General features: G+C 39.0%; 1 protein-coding gene across 1 annotated transcript; it reads right to left on the bottom strand.

Moving 5' to 3' along the window:
• Positions 1-2,839: 2,839 nt before the first annotated feature.
• On the bottom strand, positions 2,840-14,209 carry guk1b (guanylate kinase 1b). The gene is made up of 8 exons (XM_072680773.1): positions 14,172-14,209; positions 11,485-11,600; positions 11,342-11,383; positions 6,827-6,923; positions 5,216-5,354; positions 4,401-4,485; positions 4,219-4,304; positions 2,840-2,872 (listed from the first exon to the last, which is right to left on the bottom strand). Exons 2-8 carry the CDS (start codon positions 11,594-11,596, stop codon positions 2,840-2,842), a joined length of 594 nt encoding a protein of 197 aa, XP_072536874.1. The 5' UTR covers positions 11,597-11,600; positions 14,172-14,209.
• Positions 14,210-21,594: the final 7,385 nt, after the last annotated feature.

Raw genomic sequence — 21,594 nt, 5'->3', positions numbered from 1 at the left:
TCAAATCCTGGAATTGAATTATTAGTATCAGTACCGTATCTCAAATCCTTTGATTATATTTTTAAATGGAATTTTCAATATCAGTGCAACTAAAATTGATTATATTTTCAGTATCAGGGCAATAACTCATAATCCAATACCAGTACCATTACTCAAACTTCTAAAATGTTCAGTATCAGTACCATTACTCAGACTTCTGAAATGTTCAGTATCAGTACCGTTACTCAAACTTCTGAAATGTTCAGTATCAGTACAGTAATCCAGACTTCTGAAATGTTCAGTATCAGTACCATTACTCAAACTTCTGAAATGTTCAGTATCAGTACCGTTACTCAAACTTCTGAAATGTTCAGTATCAGTACCGTTACTCAAACTTCTGAAATGTTCAGTATCAGTACCATTACTCAAACTTCTGAAATGTTCAGTATCAGTACCATTACTCAGACTTCTGAAATGTTCAGTATCAGTACCGTTACTCAAACTTCTGAAATGTTCAGTATCAGTACCATTACTCAGACTTCTGAAATGTTCAGTATCAGTACCATTACTCAGACCTCTGAAATGTTCAGTATCAGTACCATTACTCAAACTTCTGAAATGTTCAGTATCAGTACAGTAATCCAGACTTCTGAAATTTTCAGTATCAGTACCATTACTCAGACTTCTGAAATGTTCAGTATCAGTACCATTACTCAGACTTCTGAAATGTTCAGTATCTGTACCATTACTCAAACTTCTGAAATGTTCAGTATCAGTACAGTAATCCAGACTTCGGAAATGTTCAGTATCAGTACCATTACTCAGACTTCTGAAATGTTCAGTATCAGTACCATTACTCAAACTTCTGAAATGTTCAGTATCAGTACAGTAATCCAGACTTCTAAAATGTTCAGTATCAGTACCATTACTCAGACTTCTGAAATGTTCAGTATCAGTACCATTACTCAAACTTCTGAAATGTTCAGTATCAGTACCATTACTCAGACTTCTGAAATGTTCAGTATCAGTACCGTTACTCAAACTTCTGAAATGTTCAGTATCAGTACCATTACTCAAACTTCTGAAATGTTCAGTATCAGTACAGTAATCCAGACTTCGGAAATGTTCAGTATCAGTACCATTACTCAGACTTCTGAAATGTTCAGTATCAGTACCATTACTCAGACTTCTGAAATGTTCAGTATCAGTACAGTAACTCAAATCCTGGTGTTGAATTTTCAGTATAATCTGGACTGGTGGTAGAACAAATATTTATTTTAGTACATATTTTAGATTTATTAGTGTAGCAGTTCGGCATCACCTAGACACTTTGCTTGGATCTTTAGACTCTATTCTTCTCTATTTGAATCTTTAGACTCTATTCTTCTCTATTTGAATCTTTAGACTCTATTCTTCTCTATTTGAATCTCTAGACTCTATTCTTCTCTATTTGGACATTTAGACTCTATTCTTCTCTGTTTGAATCTCTAGACTCTATTCTTCTCTATTTGAATCTCTAGACTCTATTCTTCTCTATTTGAATCTTTAGACTCTATTCTTCTCTATTTGAATCTCTAGACTCTATTCTTCTCTATTTGAATCTTTAGACTCTATTCTTCTCTATTTGAATCTCTAGACTCTATTCTTCTCTATTTGGACATTTAGACTCTATTCTTCTCTGTTTGAATCTCTAGACTCTATTCTTCTCTATTTGAATCTCTAGACTCTATTCTTCTCTATTTGAATCTTTAGACTCTATTCTTCTCTATTTGAATCTCTAGACTCTATTCTTCTCTATTTGAATCTCTAGACTCTATTCTTCTCTATTTGGACCTTTAGACTCTATTCTTCTCTGTTTGAATCTCTAGACTCTATTCTTCTCTATTTGAATCTCTAGACTCTATTCTTCTCTATTTGAATCTCTAGACTCTATTCTTCTCTATTTGGACCTTTAGACTCTATTCTTCTCTGTTTGAATCTCTAGACTCTATTCTTCTCTATTTGAATCTCTAGACTCTATTCTTCTCTATTTGAATCTCTAGACTCTATTCTTCTCTATTTGGACCTTTAGACTCTATTCTTCTCTGTTTGAATCTCTAGACTCTGTTGCTCTATTTGGACTCTATTTTCTCTAGACTCTATTTTCCACTCTATCTCCAGCTCTTTTTTTGGAGTAAAATAAAACACTAGAGCCCCAGAGGAGTGAGAGGAGTGATCTACAGTCCAGGAGCTGAACCAGCACAGCAGAATGAAGTGTGCACGAGTGCTTTGGTGTTTACATGGTTTTATTTCAGATGAGCAATCACATTCACCTCATGTTCAGTTCTAATGCCTCCTGCAGATATTACCAGTGCTAGCACGTCTTCAGCATGTCGGATCCTTAACCCTAAAGCCAGCAGCTTTTCCTCTATACTGAACACTGTAAAACTCTACCATCCCAATACACAAATAACAGGGTGATCTATAAGGTGGAGGAACTCTACTGTCTTACGCCTTTAGGCCTGTGGATGTGGTACCACCTATGAACAGAATTCAGCATAAAATGAACACAAGTTTGAGTGATGATTGTAGAGACTTTTCGGTCGTCATGTCTCTCAGCAGCTGTGTCAGACCTCCATGTAGGACGCAGGAGATCAGAAGAAGACGTAGCTGAAGCTGTAGAGCGTGATGAGTTTAGTCAGTAATTAAAGTATCATGGTGAGTTTCTGTGCTTTGTGGTGAAGATCTATCAGAGTGATGAGCATTACTGTGTGTGCTTTGTTTCAGACTTGTGCTCCTGCAACCTGACGGTGTGCTAGAAGGCTGGACGGAAAGGCTGCGTCTCCACTCTGAGAAGGGAACGGGGGTCGTTTTTCTTCTCTTACTTTTTGGCATCCTGAACCTTCTCAATTTCCTGTAGGAAAAACATAATAACAGGAGGAATTAAGTGAGACTTCTCAGGAGTGGACAGCATACACTTCTTACATCTTCTGCACTGGACTGCAGATTTACTCTGAGTAAAAGTACAAAAGGGTAAATCTGAGTACATCAAAAGTCCCTTCACAGCATTTATCTGACGCTCTGATCCAGAGCTCTTACATATGAATCGTGTCACACTGGTCACTAACCACCACCAAACACCAAAGTACTGTAGGTTATTGTACACAGTATGCATCAATAGAAGAATTGCTTCATGTTATATTATATTGATATATATTATCTTATATTGCTTCATGTTATATAGTTAAATTTTTTAAAAATTGAAATATCTGCCAGTTTTTAAAGGCAATTTTAAAGCAGATCTGCCAACACTGAAAATATTCCGCTATCATAGTACATCCCTACACTCTTAAAAATAAATAAAGAAATAAAGAAATAAAATGCCTCAGAAAATAAATAAACTAATTAAAATAGATTTAAAAATGGCAAAGTAAATAAATAAATTAACTTTATTATTATTTTATTATAACTTATTATTATTACTTTATTATATTTTGTACAAATACAAAAGAACATAAGTAAATAAATAATAAGAAAATGCTATAGATAATAAATAAGCAAATAAATAAAAAAGAAATAAATAAATGCCATAGAAAATGGATAAAAATAAATAAATGCCATAAAAATAAATAAATAAACAAATAAATGCCATAGAAAATAAATAAATTATATATATTTAAAAACAACAACTACAAATTAACATAATTAAATAAATAATAAGATGCTATAAATAATAAACAAACAAATAAATAAAAAAGAAATCATTATAAATGTTATCAAAAATAAATAAATAAATGCCATTAAAAATTAATAAATAATTAAATAAATGCCATAGAAAATAAATAAATGGCACAGAAAATAAATAAATAAATAAATAAATAAATAAATAAATAAATAAATAAATAAGTAATTGCCATAGAAGCAACATGTTTGTAAAGGATATGTGAAATATACCTTTTAAAGGTATAAAGAATCTTCACTAGATAAAAAAGTTCTTACTTTTTACTATTTAAAGGGTTCTGGACACTCACACATCTCAACAAACACGGTTCTTCATCGAACCAAAAGTGGTTCTTCTATGGCATCATGCAAAGACCCCTTCTTAGCACCTTCTGTTTTTAGAGTGTAGTCTACACACACCCTGAACCATCAGTTAATTCACCCAAAAATATTTCAATCTGGACCTCAGATCCAAACCAGCCGGCCCCCAGATTGTTAATATTGTCCTGGTCATCAGTCAGACTCAGTCTGCAGGTTTACCTCAATAAGAACACTTTTAAGCTTCTCATAGGCTTCCTCCAAATCATCATTAACGATGACCAAGTCGAATACCCCCGGCTCTTTACCTGCACAGAGAGAGCGAGAGGACAAGGATCAGCACTGAACCAGAGGCTACAATCAGAGCAGTAATGAATTACTTAATTAATGGACGTGGTGTTTACTGAGCTCCATGTCGATCCGGGCCGCCTCCAGACGTTTCTGTAAACTCTCCTCCGTTTCCGTCTTCCTGTCTCTAAGACGCTGCTCCTGCAAGTCACATTTCTCAGCTGCTCAGTTGAACTGCAAGCAGGTATAACCCATGCATACACTACATGTCCAAATGTTTGTGGACACCTATTGTAATTAATGCATTCTGCTATTTTACTTTGATGCAGATGTGCAAATGCACACACACAGCCTGTCTGCAGAGAAGTACTGCCAATAGAATAGGACTCTGATGAAGCTATTGACATCATGCTGCCTAATGCCAGATGTGGACTAGAGGGGTATAAAGCCCCCCAGCACTGAGCTGTGGAGCAGTGGAAGAGCTGTGTTTTGAAATGAGTTTGGGAGTTGGGGATGATGAGGTCAGGTGGTGATCATCATCCATCATCCATCCTGACCTCACTAAAGTCGGTGAATGCAATCAAATCCTCACAGCAATGCTCCAGCTTCTAAATCTAGTAGAAAGTCTTCTTCTCTGGACAGTAGAGACAGTTACTCCAATGAAAGCAGGATCAGCTCTTTTAATATCCTTGATTCCAGAAGAAGCCATTAATGAGGAGGTGTCCCAATACTTTTGTCCATATAGTGTATGTAATATGTGTGAATCTGTCTCATTCAAAATACTGTATGTTTACACTCGTAGGAAAATCTGCATATATAACGATACATCTGTGAATAAATGAATAAATGAATTAAGTTGAAGCTGCTGATAAAATAACTGCATGATTAAGCAGGTGTATGACTGGTATGTCCACTGTTATCTGCACGTTACCAGTATCTCCATGGACGGTGGCTGGATGGAGATGTAGATAGGGTTGAGGTCAGTCTGCTTGATGTTTTTTACCCCTTGAATGTCAACATCCAGGATGCAGATCAGGTTCTGGGCCTGGACGTCCTCTATAGACGACTTGCTGAAGAGGAAAATGACAGAGAACTCCCTTAGGACTGGCTCTACATCAGACTACCTAACTAAGCTAAATTAGTGAAAATAAATAAATGTGTATATATATATATATATATATATATATATATATATATATATATATTTGAACATATATATATATATATATATATATATATATATATATACATAAATATATTATATATAATTATACATTAAATATATTTAAACATATATTTGCAGCCAAATGCAAATTAGGCTCATTAGTTTTACAAGGATTATTCATATATATATGAATAATGACTATATATATATATATATATATATATATATATATATATATATATATATATATATATATATATATTTGTGTTTGTGTGTGAATGAGTATTTTATTTTTATTTTTCTAGAATTATTATAATATATTGTTTATTGTATTTTCAAATAAACAGCCCTGGCAGAACTAAAACATATATTTAAACATATATTTGCAGCCAAATGCAAATTAGGCTCATTAGTTTCACAAGGCTCTGTTGATTATTCATATATATATATGAGCCTTGAGCAACAGAGCCTTGTGAGCCTTGTGAAAACTGGCATTTGCATTTGGCATATATATATATATATATATATATATATATATATATATATATATATATATATATATATGTGTGTGTGTGTGTGTGTGTGTGTGTGTGTGTGTGTGTGTATTTCTACTGTATATACCCCACACAGCTCCTACTGACTGTGGTGTGGTGGATTAGGAGGCTGGTGGGATTAGTGCTAAATGCCAGCTCCAGTGGTTCTTTTCCTTAATCCTGAAGCTAAAGCTAAGGAGCGACAGGTGCCACTGTGGATCTCTCCTGAACCAACACGAGCCAGAGCAGCCTCTGTAGCCGTATCTTTCCCAGGGTTAGGTAAGGTAATTTCCCAGAATACAGAAGTGACCTTTTCACAACCTCAGACACCTAACCCCAACCCTAACCCTAACCCTACACTAGTTAAGATCATCCAGAGTTGGCCATCCATTTTATAAAAAATAATCATAGATCACCTGCAGACTTAAAGATACATGTGATCATAGCTTTAGATCATTGGTGGAAAGCTCTAGGTAGATCTAAAATGAATGGTTAAATGTTAGAGAGTGTCCTGAATGATGACCAGAGCTGTAGATGGCTGTGAAAATGAGAATATCATCAAGAATGAAAGCAGAAATTAGAGTATTATCAGTATTGAGAATGCCTAGTAAGTGGTGATCAGATCTCAAGGCTGTAAACGAAGCACAGGGTTGTAAATAAAGCTGAAATTGCTTCAATTATGGACTAAAATGTATAAACTGAAAGTTTATAGCGTTAATCAATGCACATTTTATGTAAACTATGTTGTAAATGACATGAAATAACTCAATAGGCACAGGATCCCACCCTTTTAGACAGCAGTAGTGCAGTGAGCCTCTCTTAAACACAGTAAATGGGTCTTCACCTGGTGCCGTACATATTCCCTGAGAACTCTGCGTTTTCAATGAACTCATTGTTGTCGAGGGACTCCTGCATCTTCTCCCTGGTGACGAAGTGGTAATCTGCAGCAGAAGCAGATGGAGGATTACTGGTAAGACTTGTGAGTTAAGGCGGGTTGGTTCAGGCTACCTAAGGAGAGTCACGGTTCCTGTGGCTAACACAAAGACAACCATTACTGGCGTCTACTCCACAACACGCTCTGACAAAGTACTGCTGCTGCTGTAGAGGAGCTGAGCCTTCGCCCATCTGAACACAGGCGCCTTCATCTTTATCAAGCCCGGCACTCTACAACGATAAGAGTGCATGGACAAGACTCCTAACTCTACATTCTCCGGCCTGCGGAGCTTGATTCTATGGAGCTAAGAGCTCTGGATGAGAGCTTCTGAGAAATACTGTGAAGGTAAATGTAGATCTGCTTTGAACCTCACAGCTGGAGGACTTCCATGAAGAAGAGCTTGATGTATTTGGTCATTAATAAGGTCCATTTGGAGAGTTGCCCAGATTTGACAGCAAATTTCTTAAAAATGAAGGAGTCATGAATGGTTTGTAATATCATAAACATGGGTTCTTCTAGGGCATCGCTCAAATAGTCTGTTTTGGCACCTGTATTTTAAGACTGTGCAGGATTTCTTAGCTATGATATAGAGTGTATGAGAACTTGGGCTCATACCATGGTGTTTATTCCTCCACAACAGCCAAGGGAAGGGTTTTATGAAGAACTGCACACATAAACACACTCAGGCCTACAGTGGTCTGCACAAGATGCTAAATCAGTGAATCTCCAGACTCATCTTTATTCCTACACCTCCAATTCAATCAAATAATGGCTGAATCGGGTGTGTAGAGCTTGGGAAAATCAGTGCCAGGGGTGTTAGGGGTTGGAGGGGGGTTGAACTACTAGCATTCATAGCAGATACAGTCATTAGCATGACAACATTTGAATCATTGAATCAACCGTTGAATCGTTTGGTCACATTTTGAATGAATGGACTATTCAGAAGTACAGGGTATGGGTTCTGATGTCAGCTCATTACCGTCAACCATAAGATGGCACGGGTTAACAGTTAATAATATATGATAATACATGATCAAATTCACCAACATTCAATACTAACTTATTAATATGAATAATTAATATCCACTAAAATAAAAAACAATGACACAATGCCTTTATCAATGGGTGTTTGGTTCATTAACAGTAGGTAGTGGTTGCTGAGCATGTGATGGTCAAAGATTGTTCCCTAATCAGCAAAACATTTTAATGACTAGCAGATGTTAGAAAATTAAATACAATAATAATTAATATCACATGGAAGATTGTGTCAATATTAAGTATTTTACAATGCCTTCAAACATGGCTTAGCCATATGTAATGAGCCACGGGTAATGAGCTTTGAGTAATGAGCCATGGTTAACAAGCCATAGGTAACCAACCCTTGGCAACAGGCTGCCAGTAATGAACCATGGTTAACGAGCCATAGGTAACCAACCCTTGGTAACAGGCTGCCAGTAATGAGCCATGGGTAACGAGACACAGGTAACCAATCCTTGGTAACAGGCTGCCAGTAAGGAGCCATGGGTAATGAGCCATAGGTAACACAACTATCGGTAACAGGCTGCCAGTAACAAGTCACAGGTAACGAGCCACAAGTAACAAGCCATGGGTAACTAACTATCGAAAACAGGCTGCCAGTAACGAGCCACAGGTAACGAGCCACAGGTAACCAACCCTTGGTACAGGCTACCAGTAATGAGCCATGGGTAACGAGCCACAGGTAACCAACTATTGAAAACAGGCTGCCAGTAACAAGCCACAGGTAACGAGCCACAGGTAACCAACCCTTGGTACAGGCTACCAGTAATGAGCCATGGGTAACGAGCCACAGGTAACCAACTCTTGGTAACAGGCTGCCAGTAACGAGCCACAGGTAACGAGCCACAGGTAACCAACCCTTGGTAACAGGCTACCACTAACAAGCCATAAGTAACAAGCCACAGGTAACCAACTCTTGGTAACAGGCTGCCAGTAATGAACCATGGGTAACGAGCCACAGGTAACCAACCCTTGTTAACAGGCTGCCAGTAATGAGCCATAAAGGTAACCAACCCTGGTAACAGGCTGCCATTAATGAGCCATGGGTAACAAGCCACAGGTAACCACCCATTGGTAACAGACTACAAGTAACAAGCCACGGTTAAAGAGCCACAGGTAGCAAGCTAACAAGCCATGGATAACAAGCCATGCCTAACGAGCCACAGGTAATGAGTCTGTAAAAAAGTAGCAACTTATAATAAACTAATAACCACAAGCAACGCAAGCTACCCAAACACTCCCATTACAAACAGCGCAGGTGTGTCTCTACAGATCGCCAGCTACAGGACACTGGTTTGGAGGATGACCCGTTTCTGTGTTTGAAGGGTGGCGCTGATGTTCTACCTCAACAGAAACCCTGCAGTGAAGACAGACGTCTTTTCAGACAGCTTTTCAAACACGGATGAGGAGAAGCTGACCCATGAGATGGAGAGAAGAGAGCTGGATGAGCTTCACTGTTGAAATCAGCAGGAAACACCTGCATGGTAATGTGCACAGCTTTTCTGTATTTTTGTGTTATTTGGGCTTTATAAAGTTTGTGTCTCCTTAAACACTAAAAGCAGCTGGAAAACAACTGGTTATTGGCAAATGTGGCCTTTATCCTCTCTTGATCATTACTGGTTGACATCCATACTACCAACAAAATCTTCCATTAGCTAGAACACTACACTGAAAGCTCAGGACTATTCTATTTGTTCACTTAAACTGCACTTTAGGGCCAATGGTCAATGACATTGTTTGGTATAAAAGCTTGTTGTGATGCTAATGATCAGCCAGGTATCTGGCTCATGTTGGTGTCAATGGGGAGTCTCTTGGGGTGAAACGGGACATGTCGAGGAAACACAGGGGGCTATTTTCAAAAGCTTTTTACTCCAAAGTGCACACTGGCTTTCAAATCTTTAGAAATCGAATTATGAATCATTTTCCACTTGTTTGGATTTGAGGAAGATGAAAGTAACCCCCCATCACTCTCTCTTCACATTAATGATCAGTAATAGTCTAATGATTATTGTGATGGTTGTGTTTCAGTAGCTGAGATATGATCTACACCTTCAGATGATACAGAGGATAGGACGTCTGCTACGGGTAGTAACGTAGCCCCCAGAAGCATTGGGAGACAATTGAGTCCTATGGAGAAAACAACAAAGGCACATTTGGGAGTAAGAAGCAACAGAACTTCACCGTCAGTGTGTTGTGAAGTCTCGGCCTGAGGGTGGAAGGGAGATGTGGGTGGAGAGGTTGGTGTTGCTTTTGAGTGTCCTCGTCACACAGTCCTGTTTCAGTACCTTCTTTAAATGCGTCCTCGTCAGATTCAGCTCACTGCTCTGTAGTCTGACGTCCCATTACTATGTCACACCATTATGTGGCGGCTCTCCGGACAAGCTGGGCTAATTAGCATTGCCCAAGTTTGTCCTGGCGAAACTTTCTGGACCAGGCTGAACCATCCAGAACCAGTAGAAATGGCAGTGTCTGAAACTGGAGTTAGCTGATCTGACACCTTGCTGCCCTGGCTATCTCACGAGTCAGTGTTTTAGAAGGCAGCATAGCGACGAAGGTCTCTGTGACTGTAATCTGTAACCACGAAGGTAATAGTACGTCCTGACGGCACCAAGTTATCGACAGCTCTCTGCTAGATATGAAAGTTTAGCTGTGTTGACATTAGCCATTAGCATTTACATCACACATGAAACAGAAGGCTACCACTGTTGGCCCACTACTAGCAAAGATGGTGGTCCACTGGACAAGATGCCACTTTTCATCGCTTGTTTTCCATCAGAGGTCCAATATTTTAAATATTCAGCTTATAAACAGCTTTTCCAGCCTGGTTTGATTCATGTTCCGAGAGTACTTGGACGATTAGAGTACTATGGTCAGCTTATTGTCTTGTGTTTAGTAATGTCTAAGCTTAGAGGTATCCTTTGATTTATTGGTCTATTCTAACTAGCTAAGGCTTTTCTTGGGTAAATAGCAAAGCACTTTGTAAGTCGCTCTGGATAAGAGCGTCTGCTAAATGCCATAAATGTAAATGTAAATGTAAATGTTCGTGTCGATTTGCAGTGAATTCTGAGGTCTACATTGATGCTGACTCGAGGTCTCACCACAAAAAGGGCTCGCCTAAGGAACTAATGCAGTAGAGTAGCAGCCAATAAGATTGCCTCTAGCCGATGGACATGAGGAGGCGCAATTAATGGGCCTCTTAAAGTGAGTATTGAGACAGGCAGCTGGAGGCTGGACCAAGCTGTGCAGGACAGCTATGTCTTGGGGAATGTGTGCACCATGACTTTAGTATGTGGAAAGTGGTATTTCCATGTATTTAGAGATTACTGATGTTTCTATATCAATTACTTAAATATTCCAGCTTCTAGGGGCCTGGAAACCCCAGCTTACCTTTGCCGTCCTCTTCTCCAGGGCGAGGATTCCTGGTTGTATCTGCAAGAAAGGAAACCAAGCTCGAGGAATTGTATTAATGAGACTGTAAGTAACTGTTCAACCTCTGGTTTGGAAAATGTTGGGAGTTGGTTTGGACTCACGGGAGACACTGAATCCAAAAACGCCCTCATATTCCTTCATCAGCCTTTTGAGCAGGGTGCTTTTCCCTGCCCCGGATGGGCCGCTCAGAACTACTGGCCTGGGTCCTGACATTTGCCTGGGAGACAGGTGAAAGACATGCTTACTAACAACAGTGACGCCCGATCCCATCCCCATCCCCATTCCCATTATTCTAGACCCCGTCTCTCTCTCAGCAGTGAGAGGGTATCTACAGTAGAAGCTCCAGATCTGATCAGAACAGATGAAGCAGGTGAAGATAAATCCAGTAAAAAGGAGAAACAAGAGCTTCTCATTCTGAAGAAAGAAAGTAGTGAGATCTTGTCGGTGAGCTAGTCTGAAGAACAGAGCTCGGTTCCTCCAGGTTTCTCCTGGACGCCCCCCAGTCCAGCCAGCACAGCGTGGAGGATGTGTTCAACTCCATCAGCAGCAGCAGCAGCAGCAGCAGCAGCTCACCTGATTTACCATCATTAAGCCCTGATTTACCACCAAACCAGGTGTTGATCTGAGGAGAACTCTAAATAACACTAGACTCCATGAGAGAGGAGAACTTTGGAGATGTTCTAATGATGAACACAGTGATGGAGAACTATGACTTTTTGAATCCAGAATCCTGCGGCTTTTCATTTATTGACCTTCAGGCCTTCAGGGAAAAGTCCTCCATGTAGATCCCGGATTAGGCTCCAGCGTCTGCCGGTCCTGCTCTCTCCAGTTAATAGCACCTCACATGGCCAGCCGCTGCCTCTGCAGATTGGCATCTCCACACGTAAAGCTCAGAGGCTAATCTCCTGATCCTGACTTAGTTACTCCGCTTAGTGCTCTCTGGACAACGTCCAGCTATTTGGAAGACAAAGAGTAAAGATTGGAACCCGAGCTGAGAGCTTTTCTTCTGCTGTGTGAACGTTTTCTCTCCATGCTCTCCAAACACTGAATACATAAGCAGGTGGACACGGTTACTTCCCTTTAAATCAATACAGGACCATGATTTAGCTTTTTGACTCATTGGTTGATGGTTATTAGATATTAGGAAAGATGAAAGGGGAAATAGTTGAATATTAATGTTATGTAATGTTCCTCATGTAATGTTATTATGTTATAATATGAAAATACAGGAATGTACTGATACTAATCAATGACACAATAAGTCACATTTAAATGGGGAAAATATGTAAAGTTTATTAAGGACATTGTTTGTTTAATTGTTTTGCCCATCTGTAACCCCTTAAAACAGCCTATGGGAAGTGTTATTACAGACTCACACTTCCCATAAGTCCCTGTAGTTACTGAGTAATACACCTTAGTGTGCTTTAAGCCTTTAAGGGGTTAATAGAGAAATCATATGAAAGTATACATACAGACATTTTCAGTAATTCAATAATACAGTACATTTATTCCAATATATATATATATATATATATATATATATATATATATATATTGTATGTATATATACATATGTATGTATGTATATATACATATTAATATATTATATTATTAAATATATACATTTTTATATACAACAGGTCATGTGAGTCATTTCTGTTTATATATTTTACACAAAATTGCTTATTGTCAATTTTTTGTGCTACATTTTGTCCTAAATGATGAGTTTAGTGTAAAAGAGCTAACCAGAGGACTGAACTGAGGTATTTTTTAATTGAATAAATTTGACTGTGTTGAAAAAATGAATTCCCACATTTTTATAAGACATTAATTAATTTTTTGTCATGAAAATGAATGAACCAATAAAAATGCTTCATGCTTATGTTTTTGTCATTTACCTGTACAGTTTAAATGTTGGGCATAAAAGGTGTTTATATGTCAGCGACAAGATAATAATATAAAAAATTGGCTAATGAATAAATAAAACCTAAATTAAAAATACAAAATACACTAAATGAACCTGTTTTGGGGAAATATTAAGCTGGCTGATTTAAGGTGAAATACAGAGTCCTTAAAAAAAAATTAATCTTTTAAAAAATATTAATCACTGTTTATTTGTGAACCCATAAATATTGCATAAATTAAAAATACATACATTTCCAAGAAATATCGGAACATCTGAAAACTACATCAAATCTAAAACCTGCAGATTTGAAAACAGACTCATTGAACATAATATTTCACATGATCTTATAATCAACCTGAGCACAGTTCTGACATTCTGCCCAATTTGACAAGAATTAAATGAAAGGTTTTGCTGTAAATGATCTGAATTATGAAAACCATGACATGGCCGTGTGACCTGCCACATGACATCCCTATTTAAGGTCAGTGATCTTTAAGAAGAGCTCCGGTGTTCTGCTCGGCAGTGCGGGTGGATTTTGTAAGGCTGTATGGGACTGATCTAACTGTGCTAATGAAGTCAGACTGGGCCAGTGAAGAGGATTAGTCAGACATAAGCAGCAGGAGCAGCAGAGGGCCAGTGACCTGATGCTTGTCTGACCACATTCGTGTTTGCAGAAACTTCCTCTCCTTCCTTTTGTCCAGGTCACATGACCTGGTTATTCATATAATACTTTTTAAGTTAAATCTGGTTAAAAAAATAAAACAAACAAACAAACAAATATATACATAAATATATATATTTTAATCATCAATGAAACACAAACATCCTCCTACACTGAGAACATCAAGTCTGCTAGAGCTAAAACAATAATGGTTAGCCTACTGGTTGCAAAGTTCAGATTAAAACTTTATTAAAAACATAAAAGTTTTGTTCAAAACAAAATTTAAAGCTATATATAACTAACTTTTTATTGTAGTTATTATATAGAGGTGATAGTATTTTTATTAAATATACAAACTATATAAAAAGTAAGATTGGGATACTTGTTATAGAAATACAAAAAATATTTTGTCATTTTATAGTTTGTATATAGTTATATAGTGTTTGTTTGTTTTTAATATAAATACTGTATAAAGTTCAGACTGAAACTAGCTATGAAAATATAAGCAAGTCATTAGTTTAGTATTTTTATATAGTTTTTTTTTTATTGTTATATGAATATAAATGTTTTTCCTTAATATCGTTTTTTTATGGTACACGGTGATTATGTATATACATAGAAACTATATAACTATATACATTTCAAGGCTTAAACTTTAAAGTGATGCTTCTGTGCTATAAAAATAAACTAGTCATAAACAATGGCCAAAAAGTGTCTTTTAATGTAATGTAATGTGCTAATCTTTTCTATTTTGCCCTAAAACACACGTTGCAATTCTTATGAGCTAAGTGATTTAAAAAAAAACTTTTATTTATGTTTATAGTTTATAGTTATATAGTTTTCTTTTAAGCTTTTTCATACTTTCCCTGCACTAAAATATCATGTTGTTTGTCTGTATTCCTATACTTACTATATTTGATGTATTGTGCATACATAAATAAATGCTAAATAATAAATACATCAAATAAAAAATATATGGTAATATAGAGGTACATCTTGAAACATGCTTTCTATTTCTATTTTTATTATTAAAAAATAGTTATTAATTTCAGAACTGTGGTAGAACAGTGTCTCAGGCATCAGGCAGTGTCTTCATCACCATTAGGTGGTAGAACTTTCTGTGAGGAGCTTTTAGAGCCATTGTAGAACTACACTACTCTGGGGGAGGTTATCTAGAACCAAGCCTTTCACCCCAAACCCACCAAACCCAACCTAGCATGAGTCCATTCACACCTCAACACTTTAAATATGCAGGTATTGTGAAGCAAATTAAGACCAGGCTGACATGTGTAGCTTCTGTAAAGTACAAAGTACAGCAGTACTCAATACTAAGTATGTAATTACACTGAGTATTTCTGATGGGCTAGAATAAGTCACGCTCTGAAGGCCTCAACAGCCTGTAAACTGTGAAATTTCAAAGAGCAGTTCTTACCTTGTTGATGCTGTGCAGGTTGTAGCGTGGGGGACTGAGTGTGAGTGTGTGTGTGTGTGTGTGTGTGTGTGTACGTGAGTGTAAGTAACTCGCTGACCTGCTGCTCCAGCTTACTGCCAGCAACAATTACCACCTCATCCACTCACTGCAGCCAATCAGATTGAAGGCTGAGTGTGTCGCTTGCCCTAATGCACTGAGAGACAGTCAGCCATGGAGCTTAACCAGCGCACCCCTCCATACTTCAGAGACCACCTGGTACCTTCACTCACTGCCCATCAGGACGTCCTACCACACAGGTGACTGGAAAGAAGAGGACCCGTCTAAGAATGTTACACACGCCTACTGTCCACTTTATTAGAAACCCCTTCCATGCACTTCCACTTAATTGCTCCCTGCCTTGTATAGGTATACATGACTGTGGTCCATAAGCCCCCATCCCACCCCCACCCCACTCATTATTGGTCAGTTTCTGACCGCAGGACCTCTATTGACTAGATTTTACTTGGGTGGGGGACCATTCTCAGTACAGCAGTGTCAGTGGAGTCAGGAGTGGCTCTGTGGTCATGAAGGACTAGAGGACGGCCAACTGTTAGGATGGTCTTTAACTGCATGCCAGCAATGTGGAGCTGCAAACAAGGGTTGGAGAAGATGATGCCTCACCTCTCTGGACGCTCTCTAACAGCCAATTGGAACTGGGTCAGGTGACTGGCTCTTACATCATTTCCTCAAATTAGAATAGAGTAACAGCAGGGGTGTAGTGCTGAGATTTTCAGTGTCAGTAACTTAACATTCTGATATTAGAATTTCAGTATCAGTACAGTTACTCAAATTTCTCAACATTTCAGTATCTTGGTGCTTATATTAGAATTTCAGTATCAGTACAGTTACTCACATTTCTCAACATTGCAGTATCTTGGTGCTTATATTAGAATTTCAGTATCAGTACATTAACTTGACTTTTCAGCAGCAGTTCAGCAACTCAAATCCTTTGATTATATTTCCATATGGAATTTTTAATGTCAGTGCAACAAAAATGTCTTATATTTTCAGTATCAGTGCAACAACTCATAATCCAAATATTAAATGATCAGTACCAATACCGTTACTCAGATTTCTGGAATTATCAGTATCAGTACCATAACTCAGATCTTTTAATTATATTTTCATATTGAATTTTAAATATCAGTGCAACTAAAATGTCTTATATTTTCAGTATCAGTGCAACAACTCAAAATCCAAATATTGAATTATCAGTACCAGTAACGTCAAATTTCTGAAATTTTCAGTATCAGTACAATAACTCAAAATCCTCATATTGAGCTTAAATACTGGTATTGAATTTTAGTGTCAGTATCATAACTCAAATCCTGGTATTATATTTTCAGTATCAGTACAGTAACTCAAATTTCTCATATTGAATTTTCAGTACCAGTACTTCATATTTATATCTTCATATTGAACTCAAATCCTGGTACTAAATTTTCAGTATCAGTATCATGACTCAAATCCTGGAATTGAATTATCAGTATCAATATGAATTATATTTTCATATTGAATTTTCAATATCAATGCAACAACTCATAGTCCCAATATTGAATTATCAGAACCAGTAGAGTAACTCAAAATCCAGAAATCCTGAATTTTCAGTATCAGTACAGTAACTCAAATCTTGGTATTATATTTTCAGTATCAGTACAGTAACTCAAATTTCTCATATTGACTTTCCAGTATCAGTACCGTAACTCAAATCCTGGTATTTACTTTTTAGGTTTCAGTACCGTAACTCAAATCATGTTGAATTTTCAGTATCAGTACAGTAACTCAAATGAAACTGTTCTGTCTCAATTTTTAGAATTATAAAAATAAAAATAATTAAATTAATAACAGGCACGGTGGTGCTGCAGGTAGTGTGCGGGCCGCTCAGCTTCTGGAGCCTTGGGTTGTGGGTTCGATCCTCGCTCCGGAGCTTGCTTTGTTCTCCCTGTGTCCCCAGGGATTCCAGCGGGGTACTCTGGCTTCCTCTCAAAAACCCACATTATGAGTGTTATTTCACATGAACGCTATATAGCCCATAGCTGTGAGTGAATGGACGTGTGTAGAATCCTGCGATGGACTGATGCCGTACCCAAGGGCGTTCTGGTCTTACATCCAGTGTTTCTGGGTAGGTGCTGAGTCCACCGAGACCCTGACCAGAAAGAAGTTTTTGAAAACCTAATTTTGATGGAAGCTAATCCAGGTGTCTCTGGACTCACAGGACAACCCAGTCAGTATATTTTAGCTTGTCACATTCATTTAGAATTTCAATATATTAACAATTGATTTTGCCAAAGCTGAAGCATGACGCCATGCTGATGCCAAAAACAGTAAAAGTCTCTTCCCCAGCATCTCCGCTGTGTTGACTGGTTGGGTAACTGCCTGTAGTTGCATCCATATCACACAAGAGGAGATGCTGCTGTAACGGTGTCACTGTCATGTCAGGGGGGGTGTCTGAGTTCTGTCTCTCGGTCTTGATCATCTTCTAGGCCAGACCTCGTTAGATCACATCCATCCGTTTGGCACTGCAGTGTGTGTTAGAGCGGTGGGGAGTGAACCGCAGCAGTGTGTGAGTGTGTTTTCCACTGCCGCGGGATTTAATGACCCAGCATCACCCAGACCCAGCCAGGACAGAGCTAATCCAGCACCAACCTAATTCCAGCCAGACACGCGGCTGTCCCGACAGGGCTGCTCCCTCACCGCTTTAGCAGCCTCACATATGCTTCCTGTTAGCCCTGGGCTAATTTTAGCCCCCTGTTTAGTTTATGAGGATGTGTCTCTATCCAAGCTTTATCCACAGCTCTCACACATGATCACGCCCCCGTAGTCAAGACCTCCACCTTGGGTTAAACTTTGGAGCGGTAAGAGCCGTAAACCTGGAGGACAATTAATAATTCATCATGAGCTACAGCACCATCACAATAATCATCATCCTCACCAACACCATCACAATCATCACCAACACCATCCTCACCAACTCCAACACCATTACCAACACCATCTCCAATACCATTATCTTCACCAGCACCATTATCATCACCAACACCATCACCGACATCATCAATATCTCTAACACATCACAATCATCACCAAAACCATCACCAGCACCATTATCATCATCAACACCAGTATCACCAGCTCCAACCCCATCACCAATACCATTCTCACCAGCACCATTATCCTCACCAACACCATTATCATCACCAACACCATCACCGACATCATCAATATCTCTAACACATCACAATCATCACCAAAACCATCACCAGCACCATTATCATCACCAACACCAGTATCACCAGCTCCAACCCCATCACCAATACCATTCTCACCAGCACCATTATCCTCACCAACACCATCACCAACTCCAACACCATCTCCATCATCTCTAACACATCACAATCACCAGCACCATTATCATTACCAACATTATTATTACCAACTCCAACACCATCACCAGCACCTTCATCATCGTCATTATCTGCTGCTCCCATCATCACCAGCACTATTATCATCACCAACTCCAACACCATCACCAACACCATCATCAACACCAGCACCATCATCACAATACCATCACCACCATCACCAATACCATCATCAATACCATCACCACCATCATCACCACCACCATCATTATCACCCAGACCCAGCCAGGACAGAGCTAATCCAGCACCAACCAATCCCGTTGTCATCACCAACACCATCCAATACCATCATCAATACCATCACCATCATCACCACCACCATCATTATCACCAACTCCAACACGATCACCAATACCATCATCATCATCACCAACTCCAACACCATCACCAATACTATCCTCGACACCAGCACCATCATCACAATACCATCACCAGTATTTCCAACACCAATCCCATTATCATCACCAACTCCAACACCATCACCAATACCATCATCATCACCAACACCATCTTCACCAACTCCAACACTATTATCAACACCACCATCTCCAACACCAATCCCATTATCATCACCACCACCATCATCACCACCACCACCACCATCATTATCATCTGCTCCCTCTTTCTTATCATCATGGTTTTCATTTGGACTCAGAAACCCCCGAACCTCCTCATGTAAACCTCCTCCTCATGAGTGCGGTTCAGTTCTCCACCAGATTCTGCTGGAATGAAACACACTTTTTTTTACGCATCAACATTTATTCAGAAGTAATTAGTATCAGGTCAAAACTATCAAAAGTGCTCCATCTTAACTCAGTACAGACATAAAGAGAACTATTGCTACAAGCTGCACCATAGGCGAGTCTGTCCTTCAGTCTCAGCAGCGCTCCTCTTCCTCAGGAACACTTCGTACTGAACGCCAGGAGCTCTTTACCTTTCTCAACGAAGGAAAAGCTAAGCTGAGAAAAGCCGGTGCCCACTGAGGGAGTCCGAATGGGGTCCAAATGGTGTCCGAATGGTGTCCGAATGGTGTCCAAGCCCACATGCACCCACGCAAACTGCATGGCCTGCTTACTACTGCTGAGACCCCTTAACGAGCCAAAGGAATAAAATCGTATCTTTCTCTTATCGTTTAGATCAAAGTCTTAAGACTCCAAAGAGTTAAGGCTAGCAGGCTAACGACACCTTTTATTTCAAAGAAACAAAATCATGAAATTCTGCATTTGTGAAGGTTTTCTTTTAATTAAGCAATTCAACATTGAAAAACTCTTCGTTTATCGTTCGGTTTCTGGGCGATGTTAGAAATGTAGAAAACCTACAAACCACAAGGACCACGTTTCCATCTGGAACTGCTGGGAGGAGTTATCAAAAAGGTGTCAATTACAACTAAATGAATCCAGCTGTTTATAAACTGAATAAGGATGTTTTTAATAAATGCACTAATTACTGGTAGTAAAAGTGAGTGCTTTGCATGAACGGAACATCAAAAAACCCTTTGATCTACCATTAGAGGCTGGTGTTAGATCCTCCTGACCACCTGACCAGCTCCTAGAACTATTAAATGACAGCAAGGAAAGGAAATAAACGTACAGTTTCCCTTGATTAACATCACATTTACACAAAAAACAGAGTTTGACAAAAAGAAAGAGTGTTTAAGAAAGAGAGATAGAGAGATCAAGAGAGGTCAAGAGAGAGAGAGAGAATTGCATCTCTAGTAATGTAATATACCTGGAAGCTGTTTTACAAAGCCATGTGATTTTGTGCTGTTTGTTGGAAGAGAGTTCATCATATAGGGCTTATATACTGTAAACACTGCAGAGCTTGTGCTTCAAGTCTCGCTCTATCTGCACCATACATCGTCAATGCCTTTTTAAGGTGTCGAAAAACATACCGCGGCCGTAATATCGCCACTGTCAAGCAAAAACCTTGCAACTCCAATTTCCAGTTTTTCACTTTTCTCCATAATGTGAGTCCAGCAGCTATTCTTTACATCGCATCAGAATTTCATGCTGAATGGACCAATAGAAATGCTCTAAAATGACCTGGAATTAAAGATTTTCCCATTGACTTCTATTGAAAGTTAGGCAGGTTTTTTCCTTCTCCTGTAAAGCTGCCGTGTGCTTCAGAGGGTGTGTTTCTGCTCATCAGCTTTGGTTCAATGAAAACCAACCCTGGTGTGAACGCTGCCTTTCCAGCTCTGGTGTGGGACGAGGCCGCCTGAGCAGGTGGGTCACTGGCGTGGGGTCACTGAGGCCTGCAGAATCTACATTTACATTTATGGCATTTAGCTGACGCTCTTATCCAGAGCGACTTACAGAGGTTACTCATATTACAGAGAAGGGTCAGTGTAGTGTTAGTGTAGAGTCTTGCCCAAGGACTCTTATTGGTGTAGCGCAGCAAAGTCACCCAGACCGGGAATTGAACCCCAGTCTCACACATGGTGTGGTAGCTCACTGGCAGGTAGGGGTGTTATCTGCTGCCCCCCACCAACCAATCTAGTATGTAATATCACCGACTCCGCCTGCTACATTAGGGGTGAGTCTCAGGGCAGACCCGCCCACGTTTCTGTTTCTTTTTTTTTTAGCTTAGTGAGGCTGTGTCCCAAACCACACACTACCACACTACTACACAGGGTTTAAAACTAGCCACTATTACAATAGCATTCATTAGTGTAGCTGTCTAGTGTAGCCTCAGTAAAGCAAAGATGTGGGTGAGTTGGGCTGCAGCCACAGTGGACGTAATTATTTCGCA

This window comes from Salminus brasiliensis, chromosome 6 (genome assembly GCF_030463535.1).
Source record: "Salminus brasiliensis chromosome 6, fSalBra1.hap2, whole genome shotgun sequence".
NCBI classification, from domain to species: domain Eukaryota; kingdom Metazoa; phylum Chordata; class Actinopteri; order Characiformes; family Bryconidae; genus Salminus; species Salminus brasiliensis.
The sequence above is the reverse complement of the archived record's forward strand: the minus strand, read 5'-3'. Positions and strand labels throughout refer to the sequence as shown.

Coding starts and splice junctions, on each gene's coding strand:
- guk1b (XM_072680773.1), bottom strand. CDS start 11,596: ATGTCAGGACCCAGGCCAGTAGTTCTGAGCGGCCCATCCGGGGCAGGG. Junction 11,384..11,484: donor TTTTGGATTCAGTGTCTCCC/GTGAGTCCAAAC, acceptor CCTTTCTTGCAG/ATACAACCAGGAATCCTCGC. Junction 5,355..6,826: donor GGGAATATGTACGGCACCAG/GTGAAGACCCAT, acceptor TTTCCTCTTCAG/CAAGTCGTCTATAGAGGACG.